Source organism: Colobus angolensis, unplaced genomic scaffold (genome assembly GCF_000951035.1).
Source record: "Colobus angolensis palliatus isolate OR3802 unplaced genomic scaffold, Cang.pa_1.0 Scaffold101, whole genome shotgun sequence".
Classification (NCBI taxonomy): Eukaryota; Metazoa; Chordata; class Mammalia; order Primates; family Cercopithecidae; genus Colobus; species Colobus angolensis.
In genome coordinates this window covers 1,268,892-1,283,568 of record NW_012111031.1, presented here as the reverse complement: position 1 = coordinate 1,283,568, position 14,677 = coordinate 1,268,892, and the positions used below count along the sequence as shown (strand labels likewise).

Below are 14,677 nucleotides of genomic sequence, written 5' to 3'. Positions count from 1 at the left end.
AAAAAAAGTGTTTCATTGAAAACATTGAGATGAGCTTAAAATTATTCAGAACAGTTAAGACTGCTTAGTATGCTAGTGTGAACACGAAGTATCTGAGACAGGTCTCAGTCAATTTAGAAAGTTTATTTTGCCGAGGTTAAGGACGCACCCATGACACAGCCTCAGGAAGTCCTGAGACAGGTGCCCAAGGTGGTTGGGAGTACAGTTTGCTTTTATATATTTTAGGGAGACATGAGACATCAATCAATATGTGTCAGGTATACATTGGTTTAGTCCTGTAAGGCAGCAACAACTCAAAGTGGGGGCTTCCACATTAGACATAGAGAAGAGAAAAAAGGTTGCATTTTTTTGATCAACCTTCCACTGAATACACAATTTAGTCTGGCTTGAGGGTGGGGCCGTGGCTAGGGACCGGCCCTCTTCTGCCCAGAATTTCCCTGCCTCCTGTCCCTATCACCAAGATTTATTTTCCTTTCACATTAGTTTGCTGAGGTTTTAAAATTACCTTTTCTACAGAGTTGTGTGTATAATTTGAAGGTGTTCTTAAATTCTTACTCATTTAGTGGTTGATGACTCCTGAGGTAGCCACATTACTACTAACATTTAAAAAAACATTTCAAGTATGTTCTCAGGTTTGTAAATTAAGTTTTTCAAGGATATAAACTTATGAAATATTTTTAAATGGTTAACTTATATGTGATACAACCTTATGAGTTTATTTTTTAAATTCATTGTGCTGAGTCTTTTTTTTTTTCTTTTAATGTAATCCAGAAATAGACAACAAGAAATATTACAAGTACAGCAAAGAGAAGACATTAAAGTGGCTGGGAAAAAAGGTATAGTTCCTCTCTAGTGCCTTGTGGTAAAAGAAAAAAATTCAATTCCCTAAGAAATTTTCAAAGAAGGCAGTAAGTCTGAATCCAGAGACCATCCTGTATATTCAGTGAAAAGAGGAAAATTGTGTAGAGATACCAAGTATGAGAAGAAGGCTTTGACTTTTCAATCCTCCCTAACTTGTGTATCTCTGAAGTTAACTTTATGTTTTCTCATGACCTGCATTCTCATTTCTCCCTGATCCTACTACGGAATGAAATAATTTGTTGGTATAGATTTGAGTCTTCCAAGTAAGAGGATACCAGGCCTGGCACTTGTTGGCCACTGTCAGTCCTGCAGGTGTCTCCAAGGGTGATGTTGCTCGCACACAGCCAGGCAAAGGGACCCAGGGACACAGCCAGGCAAAGGTGTTCAGGTTTAGAGGAAGTATGTCCTGCTTTCAGGGTCTGGATGCTGAGGAGGGGTCATCTTACAGGCAAAGCCTGTATCTTAGTGATTCTAAGAATCTTGACCTAATGGAAGGACTGGGGCAGTGAATTGCAAATCAATTTAGTAGGTCACAACCAGTATTTCTCTTGGAATGAAATAGATTAGGATGGGATGGGATATATTAAAATATAGCAGAGGAAGGGCAAATATTAAGTATGGCTCTATGAAACATATTTATATGTGTTTAAGTATTGGATTGCTGTATATTTCTTACCATGGGGTTGTGATTAAAAAAAAAACTTTGAAAGCCACTGGTCTAAGGATAATATGTACTTTCACATTGATTAAGAATCTCACTAAACCAGATAGAATAATGATAAAGTTTTTGCAAGATCAGTGCATACCAGTAGTTGTAGTACTGTTTCCTAAGATTCTCTTCCATCTTTTATGTGAAAAAATCGTGTTTGTCTGCACGTGCTCTCTCGTAAGTGGGAGTTGAACAATGAGAACGCATGAACACAGGGAGGGGAACATCACACACTGGGGCCGTTTCGGGGGTCGGGGCAAGGGGAGGGAGAGCATTAGGACAAATATCTAATGCATGTGGGGCTTAAAACCTAGATGATGGGTAGTTGGGTTCAGCAAACCACCATGGTACATGTATACCTATGTAACAAACCTGCACGTTCTGCACATGTATCCCAGAACTTAAAGTATAATAAATAATAATCAATTAATCATGTTTATTTGTCATATCATGTTACCAGGCTTATTGGAAGCCTGAGAAGCTGGAAATGAGTCCAGTAGAATAATCAGGCTCCTAATGTGCAAAGTAGTGGAAAGATTTAGAGTGCCATGTTTCACTTTTCATTTGTGATATAGTAGTAGTAGTATTCCAGGTAGGTGAAGAACGAGTATCAATGCGGAGCAGAATCCTTGATGTTTACTTTTGCTCTTAGCCAGGGAAAATGACATGAATAGCGAAGAGGAGTTTATACTTACTGATTATATTTCCTAGGAAGTGGGAAATTTATATAATTCTATTTAGGAAATTATTACATATAAATTTTATGCCAGGTGCTATTTGGGCTTTATTTACATGTATTACCTTATTTAATTTTCACAGTAGTTCTATGAGGTGGATGCTATTTTTTTCCCCATTTCACAGATAGAGCCACAGAAAGGTTAAGTAACTAGCCGTGGTTACAGAGCCAAGCCCAGCAGCCTGACTCCAGAGTCAGAGCTCTCAGTTATCAGAATATGTTGCCTCTCATATTGTGTAGGCCATGGCAGTCCATGTAGTGAGATCATCCAGAGATATTGCTGCCACTCAGCCTTTCTTCAAATGGGCAGCCATTTCTCATCTTCTGGTGTCTGGTGAAGATACTTCTAGGTTCTCAAATACTTCTTTGCAGATCTCTTAAATGGTTTGAAGGCCACCTGTGAAGTCATAGATTTCTAAAGTTAAGTTGAAAATACCCTGCTTTTCCCCTCTTGGTTGCTTTGTAGGTTAACCAAACTATAGCAGCATTAAAAACCAATAATGTGAATGTCAGTTCCCGGGTACAGTCAACTGCGTTTTTCTCTGGTGACCAAGTTTCCACTGACAAGGAAGGTAAGTAAAGCATTTTATCAGAAATGATTTTTGTCTGGAGTAAGTTGCTTATGTGTAAATGTCTATCTTAAGATTTAAAAATCTTAATGTCACAGAAGCCTCATATTCCTACCAATGCCTGGTATACATTGTGGCAGGTGTACATCTTGTTTCAGAAGCAAAGAATATTTCTACCATAGGTTACTTCTGTTATTCATTGATACTTAAGTTATTTATTCAGCAAATATTTCTTTTACACTGATAGTAGTAACAACCCTGGCTATCATTTATTGAGGGTGTATTGTGTGCCAGGCCCTTTGCTAAGCTGCCACTATACAAACATGATCTCATCCAACCCTCCCAGTAAATTTCATGAGTGTCTTGAGGCCCTGTCCAAAGTCTCGCAACTAGTAAATGGCAAAGCTGAGCTATTTATGGAGCTTGTCTCTCAAGCCCACACTCATAACCTTTTTGTGATACTGTTCCTGTGACACAGTTGTACTGTTCCAGTGGCTGCATCTGTTTGTATTTTCTTCTCAAGACGCATGTTTCCTGATACAGGGATCAATATACTTTGATTTTAGATGAAAATTGATTTACTTGGCAATTTTTCTTTTAGGTTATTCTTTCATAATCTCAAAAAGGTATATTATTTTCTTTTCCAAGTAGAGTCCTCTTATTTTTATATGTATAGTTGAATATGACAGCTATATAATACAGTTAATCTGAAATGGTGAAACAGAAATTATTCTGATGTTAAACTCCAATTCGTTGTTCCCTTGTTCAGGGTATACATATGGCTTTAGTCATTACATAAATAAAAATTAGGAATAGCGGCCTGTTTGTGATTGATAGTAATTCAGGCAATCTGATTTGCAGGAATCTGCCTTGCATGTATAGCTAGTTGACTACTGCTATTCTGGGAGTGGTGGACAGCACCTTTGCCATACTGAGTTACCAGCTGTCAGTGCTATAACAATAGAAGATGAGGGATTGAGATAGATGATTAATGGATAGATAGGGGGGTGGATAGATGCATCCATGGATGGATGGATGGAACCATAGATTTTGTTTTAAAAGTAGAAGAAGGGATGTTAGAGGTTATTTAGACAGATCATCTCATTTTTAAAATGGAGAGATAGTAACTTATCCTCAAGATCTTCTGTTCTAAGTCTAGTGCTTTTACCAGTACTCTACATATTAAGGTTCTGGGCTTGGCTATATATTGCCATTTAGTGTCCTGGCCGTAAAGTAAGCTTTACATATTGTACATTATTTCCTTTTTTAGATATTTAGCTTGGTTTGGTACCAGAGGAAGCAAATGAACTATATGTTGACTTTCTTAAAATAGTTTTCTTTGTCTAATCATGACTCGTTGGATAATGACTATCCCAGAACCACGAGCAATTTTAAGAAGGGTCAAATGATAACTTTCAGTTCTACATTGACAATGAAAATCTCTTACTGAAGAGTTTTTGACGTCAGGTGATCACCAGACGGCAGTCATTTTCTATGTAATACTAAGGCAAATTGTTACTTTGACTTGAGAGCAGAGGAGAATGGAAAAAAGGGAGTGAATGAATATCCCAGCAGCAAACCTGGGGTCTGCTTTTGGTGATTTATATCCCCGCATGGTTATCCCATCTTATGATTAAGTTTGATTATCTGCTTGTATTCTACATAAAATACTGAATTCAGGAAGAGAGTTTTGAAACAGTTTTTGTTGTCTTCTTATGTAACTGTATTTCTAATTGCTGCCAGAGCTGCATTTTAGTAGTGAGAATCCAGATGCTTTAGAACTAGTGATGATAAATTCTGCTGAGTTAGTTGGTTTTTTTAAGTGTTTTATCAGTTTGGGAGTGTGTATGTGTGTGTGTATGTAGAACTATATAGAACCATATGTACATATAGAACTATATATATATATATATATATTTCAAGGTTCTTATAAAGCAAATACCTAGTAGTAGAGACATATGGTATTTTATTTCTCTTAAATGAGTATGCTCATTACTGTTGAATAATTAGATTTATTCTTTATTGAAGCAGGCTTAGAAAAGATTACCCTTTTAACAAAGACATGACTATTTCATGTTGTTATAGCTGATTTTTAAACTTTATTTGTATTCAATGGTTTCAACTAAGAAAGCAACCCTGAGTTTTTCTTCTTACTGTCATTTAGGGAGCATCTACTGTATTATACTTGTTTTATCTTTTATCTTTGGTATCATCCCATGTCATATCTCATCCATCATATCTTCCCACTAGTCTGGCAGATAGATATTGCTATCCCCATTTTACAAATGAGAAAACTGAGGCTAGAGCTTAAGTGAGTTCCCTTTATCCAGATAGGGTCAGAATTTGAATTCAGGTCAATTTGACTGTAAAACCACCATAATTACTATTTTTTTTACTTTCACTCCTCCTTCTGTTTCTTTCAGAGGATTATGTTCGTTATGCCCATGGTCTGATATCTGATTACATCCCTAAAGAATTAAGTGATGACTTATCTAAATACTTAAAGTAAGTATTGATTATCTTCAGTCATAATGAAGTACCATCTGCTTCTTGGTTTCCCCAGCAGTGGGGTTTCCTTATGGCTTAACATATCACTGTTTATGATACAAGATTATTCTTGAGCTGTATCATATTACTTTGTGCCTTGGAGGTGATTTTTAATGGATGATTGGAATGAACTGATGGATACAGATTGCAGGAACTAGTTAATGTCAAGATTGGAATTATGGCTTGGTCTGATTTTAGAGGATTAACTATGTTAAAATTTTATCCTCAATTATACTTAACTAATTTGGTTCTTTATGATCATTTTAAGAGGTAGAAAGGAGGGATGGAAAGAGTAGATGGAATATAGAATTTTTTAAAATTTATAAAATATTTGTATCATTTGCACTATTATCACTAGATGTTCACTAAAGGGACTTTACTATGCCCAAGACTTGGAAGTCAAAGTAATATGAAACACAGTCTGTGTCTTTGAGGGGCAGAAGAAGGATTTTAAGAATGGTTTAATGTATGTTCCTTTCTTTATAAAGAGTTTATACATTTAGACTTTAAGTTGAAAAAAGTGTTTGTTTTCTAGATTTTTGCAAAATCATTACTTAATTTTGTTGTTAAGATTTTATGCGTGTGATGATTTAATAGCTTTTCCTGATCCTTATAAATCCTTTTTATCCTCTGAGTCATGAAGATAAAATGACTTTTTAATAGATATAGTTACTGGTTTTAGCAAATTCCAGAGGTCCTACTTTAAAAACAATGATTGGAAGCAGGTTTCTATAATAGTTAAAGTGTGTTGAAAGCCTGCTTCAAATTGATAATCATATCCCTCTGCTTAATATCCCCAGATTATTCTATGCTGCTTGTCTTGTTAGAGACCTTATGTCTTTGTACTCCATTATTTGTATAGATTCCTTTCTTTCCACTAACATTTTTAAGTTTTGGTTGAAGAGTTCAGAAGAAAGGTATGCCAATTAAACTGCTTTCTAATGGAAGAGAAGTTGAAATTTATGTGGCTTTTTGTGAACAGTTAAAATAATTTTCACCTTTAAATATATGTTAGCATCTTTATTATGAAGAAAAAATACTCCAACACCCAAACACAAATTTATAGAGGCTAAAGAAAAGCAACTCTGTTCCAACAGATGGGTTCTAATTTTATTTTTTAGTTCAGACAACTCCAAAACAAGGAATTACGTATCAAAATAAAGACTCTTTTACTGAGAAAACTTTCATTCTTTACACTGAGGTGATTGAACAGGAAGATATATGGAGGTAAAGCTGTAAGTTGAAAAGCAGGACTTACTAAGTCTTAAGTTGGCCCTGTCTTTCTGTTTGTTTGTCTATGAAAAACCATGACTTTGATTCTTATTTTTAACTTCCTTAGGCTTCCAGAACCTTCAGCCTCATTGCCAAATCCTCCATCAAAGGTAAGAAGCTGTGACTAAGATATCTTTGGGGGACTTAGAAAAATATTACACTCTTACCACATGAGTTTAGTTTTTTCTAATATATTTTAAAACATACTAAATCCATTTTGCATGGAGTGATGCTGTGTGGAATAAAGATTGTAGTGGGCTGTCCATCACTATTTTTTATTTTTGTAGATTCCACCTGAATGGTAAATAAAGTGCCATGGAAACCCAAGAAGAGTTGGTTTTAGCAAGGTACCCCTGTGAAAATATTAAAGACATATAGTTAAAATTAAATCTTCCTGCATTAGTTAGATCACTTAATTAAATTTAGAAATCACTAAGCATACTGTATATATAACTAAAACTCATTTTGCCAAATCTAATTGTCAGTGGCACACAAAGGTGAACAGAAAATGATTTCCATAACACAAAGAATCCTTTGAGAAAGGATGATCACTTTTTTGCTGAATTTGAAATGATTGATGAATTTACGTGTAATCTTTGTTAGTGGAAAATCTTTTCCTCATTCATTCTCAGGCTGCTACCCACAGCTCCTCTGCAGCTGGTGTGTTTATCTCCTAGATCAAGAGAATGGAGAATCCAATCATAAACCACACCTGACTGCAAATTGCAGCATTCCTTCAGCCCAGACCAGATCTCAGATGAGTTAAATGCTGCTCCAAGACAGGGAAATAAGCATGCACACCAGATTGTCAGTGAGGTCATTTCTTCAGCCAGCAAAGTAAAGGATGCCTTGAGAATGTAAAATGGACATATTGTGGATGTTACAAACTTTCCTTCTCCCTTGCATTCGTTCCTTGGCCTATAAGGTAGCCAACATGCTCAGAATTTTTTATATCATTCCCTTTATAGAGGTGGTGGTGGCTCCAAAAACATTGTCCTTAGAAAAGGACAGAAAATTGAAAGTACAGCAGTGTTTGTCTGGGGCTATGTTCAGCATGTTGTCAAAAAAAAATGCATTTTTTACTCTCTTGGAGAATGCACTGGGCGGAAGTCTGTTGCTGTAAGATCTAAGGACTGCTCTAGGCCAGACCCATGCTTCTTTCATTCCAGTAGTTAATCTCTGACAGTAGCTCTAGAGGACCTAGACAGGCACAGTTGTGTTGCTGAAACTAAGAGGGTAGGTTCTCTGAGAGTGTTTCTTATGTTTCTTCATCCAAAAATTAAGCAGATTTTTTTCTCCCAAATATCTATCTTCCTTAGTAACTTAGAGATCATTCATGAATTGATCTAAACCTATTCCTGAAAGCTTTAGCCTTGGGTACCTTTTGGAGTAATATATTTCATAACTTTATTCTTCTCTGCTCCTGATTTCTGTTTTCTTATTTTAATTTTCGGAATTTAAGTTGTTTGTGACTTCATCATTTATGATTTAGATCAGGAATCAGCAAACTTTTTCTTCTAAAGCCCGATAGTAAATATTTTAGGCTCCATGAAGCAGATGGACTCTGTTGCAACTACTCAACTCTGCTGTTTTATTGTGAAAACAGCCACAGATAATACATAAACGAATGAGCATGGCTGTGTTCCAATAAAACTTCATTTATAAAAGCAGGCAGCCAGCTGGATTTGGCCCCTGGGCCATCATTTGCCAAGCCCTGATTTCGATTTTGGCATCTTGCTCTTCCTAAACCCCAGCCTTTCCTTCTATATTATTTGAGTTGCTTTTCGAGGTCTTCTACTCTGTGTCTTTCTGGGGTTCCAGTGTACACATTATAAACTATACTGGATGATGTACCATCATTTAAACAAGCATAGGACATATCTTCTGGTAGCTTTCCTGTCTGTATCCAGGATTTGATTGATTTTTACAGTAATACAGTTGACTGTTTGCAGGAAATATATTCCAGTAGCTGTTAGGTATCTTTGTATCTATGTTGTAATCGATAGCATGGAGCCTGTCATCCTTAATATGTTTTATGTTATTTTCCTTTGCTATCATATGTCTGCCTTTGTTGAAACTCAGCTTCCAACCCTCACTCGCTCCAGTCTTTTCAATTTGTCACTGTCAGCAAGCAGAGTTGAATACAACCAGTGGGTTTGGAGATGTTCCCGAGTTCCTTCTTGCAAATCATTTGTAAGAAGGCCTAACATTAATCCCTGTGGTACTCTGTAGTTTGTTCTCTTTCCAGAACTGTATCCATCTAGTCATTTGTTACTGTCTTTCTGAGCCACTTTTCTGCTGAAACAATCTCCCAAATCCATAGTGATTTGGTCTTTTAAATAACAAAAATTTTAGTAAATGCTTCAATCATCTTTTTTTCCAATATATTCAACAGTGCACTAGGAATAACATAAAAACTAGTTATATGTAGAGACTACCGCAATCATTTTCTTTTTTTAAATACTTATAACTGGTATCTTGTTTGGTTGTGAGCTATTAAAACACCTGAACAAATCATTTCTCCAGTTAAACATTTTATGTCCATACAAAATTACCTTTCATCTGAAGTTCTTGTAATTAACACTTTTTATTTGAATTATCAGTGAAAAGTGAACCTCATCAGTGCAGTGGAACACACTTTAGTCTTAGCTACTCAGGAGGCTAAGGCAGAAGGTTGCTTGAGCCCAGGAGTTCAAGGCTATAGTGTGTGATGATCACAACTATGAATAGCCACTGCACTCCAGCCTGGGCAACACAGTGAAACCCTGTCTCTAAAGAAAAAAAAGGGAATGATGTCTAAGTGTTTATAATGACATCTATGTTAGGAACATTTTGCCACAGCATCCTCATAACTTCAAGCTTTTTGTGTTTTAAAAATATTTTGGCCTTCAGTATTATTAGCTGTGAGTTCCACACTCCTAGCTGAAGATACTTTTCTAGAAAAAATGTGCATCACCTAAACACCCTTTGCTGTCTTAATTTAAATAGAAACATGTATTCTTTTTTTCTTTACTTTTTTTCTTTTCTCTTTTTCTTTTCTTTTTTTTTTTTTTTTTTTGAGACAGGGTCTTGCTGTGTCATCTAGGCTGTAGTGCAGTGGCACAATCTCAGCTTACTGCAGCCTCTGCTCAGGTTCAAGTAATTCTCGTGCCTCAGTCTCCCGAGTAGCTTGGACTACAGGCACATGCCACCATGCGCAGCTAATTTTTATATTTTTATTAGAGATGGGGTTTTGCTATGTTGGCCAGGCTGGTCTCAAACTCCTGACCTCAAGTGACTGCCCACCTCGGCCTCCCAAAGTGCTGGGATTACCAGCATGAGTCACTGCAGTCAGCCGAAACATATATTCTTAACAAAGTTGCAAATATACATTCACTTGGTGCTGATAGGTGGTTCATTTGTGATGGATTAGTCTTTGTCTTTTAATGATTAATTTGCTAGAAGTTGCTGTGTGGCCAAGAGGTTTTCCTATAGTATGTGGTATATTCCCAGGATGAGCCTCTGTTTTTCACAGCAAACAATTTCAAGACATGATGTTTTATCCTCTTGGGTTATGGCATAAAACACCATGGGCTGTGGAATCTTTTAGCACCAATTCTACCAGTTCTTAGTTTAGCCAAGCAGGGGCATGAAGAATGAAGTTGGGAAGAAGTCTGTTTCCTAGGGTAGATCCATGTTGGGTCTGGTCAACCTGGTGTCTCCACAAACAGCCTGAAAATTATAAAAATCTGGCATGTGATTACCATGCAGTCAATTCTCCATGCTCAACAGCAAGACTTGTCTTCCCTGCTATTGTACCTTTTACATAGTAAGTGTGGCATGATTTCTTCTATATTGTGATCATGAAGGCCAAAGTCTAGCCCTTGACAAGATTCTCACATTCACTGGTGTAAAATGTTCATGTGAAAGGAGAAAATGTTAAGTAAAGGTCTGACTTAGTTGCACTGGGCCTAATGGAAAGAACACTGTATCAAAATTGAAACCTTGGCCGAAGTCGTCTACTTGGTGACCTTAAGCTATTCATTTAGCCTCTCTGTGCTTCCCTCTCTTGCTGGGCTGCTTGCTTGTGCAAGGTTGTTCTTGCATGGATAAAGTAAGATAATTGAATTGAAAGGAGGGAAGGACATGAAGCTGTACAAAGATAGTGATTATAGAATAATATTGTCCCTTCATTCATAAGTGAACAATAAACCAGCCCAGGAGATAAATGAAATAGGATTCTGGCTGGACACCTGGCCTCCTTCGAGAGACTATTCTCATTTTGACTTCTGTGCTTTGCCTTCATCTGGTAATTAGCAATCCCCTTGTGCCCACCATACCTGGCACCTACAAAGCCTGTGTTTGCTAGACCAGCTAAGGAGCTCAGCCATGTACTTATACCCAATCGTATCCACCATCACCAAGGCTACTTCTTAGAAGTGATGTGTGGCTTGATTCCCTAAATGATTAACAAAATGTAAAGGAGCCTGTAAAAAGTAAGCCCTTTGCTGTGTCTTCTGTTCCATTCGCCTCTGTGGAGGTCTAAATTATACATGTCGGTTTTTTTTTTAATGGATTGATGTTAGTGTCAAGGTGACATTTGACACCACTTCACTGCTCTAATGTTGCAGAAAATAAAGTTATCAGATGAGCCTGTAGAAGCAAAAGAAGATTACACTAAGTTTAATACTAAAGATTTGAAGACTGAAAAGGTATGTGGGTTCAGGAGTAGTGGCGTATTTGTTTGTACTCAGTGAGTGATGTGCATGAATACACGCGGAACAGTTGCACGCTTGATTGTGATTGCAGTTTTGACCAGGAAGAATTATTAACTTGCATTTCTGTGACTTAATAATTAATTCAGAATTGTGTATGACAATGAAAATGTTAAGCATTTATGATTTATTAATTAAGTTACTAGTTAATTAAGACTTATAATGAGTCAAAGAAAAACAATATACTACTTATCAAGAGTGTGCCTAAATTTTGCTATATATGCATAGAGTGATAGGGTGGGAAAGGAAGGAGGAAGCTCCACAGGTAATTTTTTATCAACCCTGCTGCCCAGAAGCAGAAATTATGATGATGATAAAAATTATTAACAGTTTCACCATTCAGCACTCACCCTGGCAAATGGCATTTTGGTGACATTCCTTACTGAGTTTTATACATGCCTTGTAAATACATATGTGGCCTTTAACACTGGCATTATAATACTCAGTTCTGCCCTTTTTAGTTAGCATTAAATTGTGAAAATGTTCACATGTCATTAAACATTCTTTGAAAAATTATTCATGTTTTTATGATATTCAGCCATGGGTGTTTATTTCACCATATGGAATGTAATAATTCCCCTATATTTGGACATATAGGTTACTTCTGTTTTTTTATTTTTTGTTTTTATTGAAGTGATAGACATTCTTACTTATAGACTGTATCTCCAATCATTTCATTAGACACAACTTTGAACTAAGTAAGAGCTTGGAGAACATGAACTCTTTCATGATAATTGAAATATATATAGCTAAAGTGCTTTTCAAAACTGTAGAAATTTGTGCTCCCAAACATTATTGCCAATGAGTATTTATCTTGCATTTTTAACGGCATTGAGTACCACTTTTATTCTTGAACATTGCTGCCTGTCAAATTAGGCTACGTTTCTTTAACTGGAAAGATTGTCTTTCCAAATGCTTATGGCCCATTTGCATTTTTGCAAATTGTTGATTCCTGTCCCTTGCCTGATTTTATGTTGAGATAGTAATGTTTCTCTGTTGCTTTGTATGAGCTCCTTCTAAATTAAGGCTATTATACACTTTTCATGAAATATAGGATACAAACAAACTTGTTTTAACCTTTTCATTTGATTTTTTAATAGTGTTAAATTTTTCTGAGGATTAAGTACAGAAATTGTTTCCCTTTATGATTTTTCCATTGTTTTTATGCTTAGAAAGGCATTGCCCATCTCAAGATAAGTTAACTTTCACTTAGATTTTAAAAATACTAACTCCCCTTTGAGTTTAATGTTTTTTAGAACTGTTATTCTTGAATCAATATGTAATTTATTTGGGCATATGATATTGGGGATAGTTCAATTTAAGATCTGCCCAAATAGCTAGTTATCCCGATACTGTGTCAGCAGGGACATTGTCAGTTTCTCTGAGAGAAATCTTTGTGCCCCGCCCTTCTGTGTGAGTGCCACTTATTGTATCCACTTGGGCACAGCATGGGGAATGTCTTAAATGCAGAGAGAACTCTGAAGCAGACTGTTGCTTTGCACTATTGAGTCAAAAATAAGCCTACTAAATCATAAGTGACTGAATGTGAAAAAGCAGAATTGTGGGAATCATATACTGTGCCTCTAAAAAATACTTTGGCAATGACTTTGTCTTACAATTCCCAGGTAGACAGGTGGTTTTTTGTTTTTTGATTCCCATCATTTATGCTTCTTCCAAACAAGCTGTGGTGCATCTGCATGAAAGTTAAATCAGCTGCTATTTACCTTCTGCAAGTGCTTTATATAAGACATGGAAGAAAAAAATTCAGTGACCAGAGAGAGAGAGAAATGTACAGGGCAGAATTATTTGGAGTCAGCTTTTTGGAAAGTATTGCTTTGTTGGAGGAAAAATAAGGCAGCTATCCTGCTGGTCTGGGATGCTTTGCAACACAAGTCATCTTTTGAATATCATGGGGTTGTCCTTGGTTTCCCATGGAGCAAATGAATGAAATCAGATGGTAAATTGGTGTGAATTATTCATCATGTGGTAATACAAGGCTGTAATTCCTACCTCTGACAATTGCGGCCTGTGTCAGTTCTATTGTTTGTGTTATTGCACTTTATGCGCCCTCCAGAATTATCCACCCCCTCTCTAATGTAAACCATTGGTTGGAACATTCTGCTCCTTAGAAGGCGGCAGTTTTGTCTTCCACCTCTTTTAACATATTCTGTCTCTTAGGTCTGAATTCTGAATAGAAATCAGAACTTTTTCACTCCCTTATGAAGCATGTTAGTGGGGGACGCTTACCTTCCTTAACGAAACTTGAGACATGCAGTCTCCTTTGATTTGCATGTGTGATTAATAAATGTTACATTCATAACAATTTTTCTCTCATTTTCATTAACAGAAAAATAGCAAAATGACTGCAGCTCAGAAGGCTTTGGCTAAAGTTGACAAGAGTGGAATGAAAAGTATTGATACCTTTTTTGGTGTAAAAAATAAAAAAAAAATTGGAAAGGTTTGAAACTTTGAAAATAAAATCTAGCAAAAATATTTGCTTTTTGCATATTTCAATTTGTCCTTCCAAACAAGGACCATTAATGACTACCTTTGATGGGGAGAAGGAAGAGGCCAATTTCATGTTCTCTTAAACATTTCTTTGCATTTGGTTTTTGTGTTCCTGAATGAAATATGGGAAAGTAATTGTGTAACTTCATGGCTATGGATAAATTAACATATAGCATCAGGATTTTCTCAATAAACTGACCTGTGACAATGTTAGAGTGTATGACTGTTTCTTAATGCAACTTTGCACCCAGTAGGTATAGTAATAATATTTTTAGTATACTGAGGGAAACTGGATTGCAAAACTGTCAGGTAAATTATGACTTTTAAAAAGACTTTAGTTTTTGGTAAATTTTTTTAATGGTGTTTCTCTGTCTTTATGAATACATGTTCTTTGTAGAAAATAGAGAAAGTAATAAAATAAGAATTTCAATCTCCCATTTCTTCATTACCCAGAGATAATATATTTTCTTATAATACTTTTTAGAAGGGAATTATAGTAACTTTATGACTTTTTTTTTCAACTTTTATTTTAGATTCAGGGGGTACATATGCAGGTTTGTTACAGAGGGATACTGTGTGATGCTGAGGTTTGGGATGTGATTGAACCTGTCACCCAGGTAGTGAGCATAGTACCCGATGGGTAATTTTTCAAACCTGGCTCCTCTCCCACTCTCCATCCCTTTGAAGTCCCCAGTGTCTATCTTTGCCATCTTTATGTCCA

General features: G+C 36.2%; 1 protein-coding gene across 1 annotated transcript in view; it reads left to right on the top strand.

Annotated features, from left to right (window-relative positions):
• Window positions 1-13,941, top strand: part of RNASEH2B (ribonuclease H2, subunit B) — a 49,712-nt gene extending 35,771 nt beyond the window's left edge. The window contains exons 6-11 of the mRNA XM_011939133.1: window positions 763-836; window positions 2,773-2,878; window positions 5,299-5,380; window positions 6,762-6,804; window positions 11,305-11,385; window positions 13,796-13,941. Coding sequence (XP_011794523.1) covers window positions 763-836; window positions 2,773-2,878; window positions 5,299-5,380; window positions 6,762-6,804; window positions 11,305-11,385; window positions 13,796-13,912 — 503 coding nt within the window. The 3' untranslated portion in view covers window positions 13,913-13,941. The remainder of the gene's footprint in view (window positions 1-762; window positions 837-2,772; window positions 2,879-5,298; window positions 5,381-6,761; window positions 6,805-11,304; window positions 11,386-13,795) is intronic.
• The last annotated feature ends 736 nt before the right edge of the window (window positions 13,942-14,677 follow it).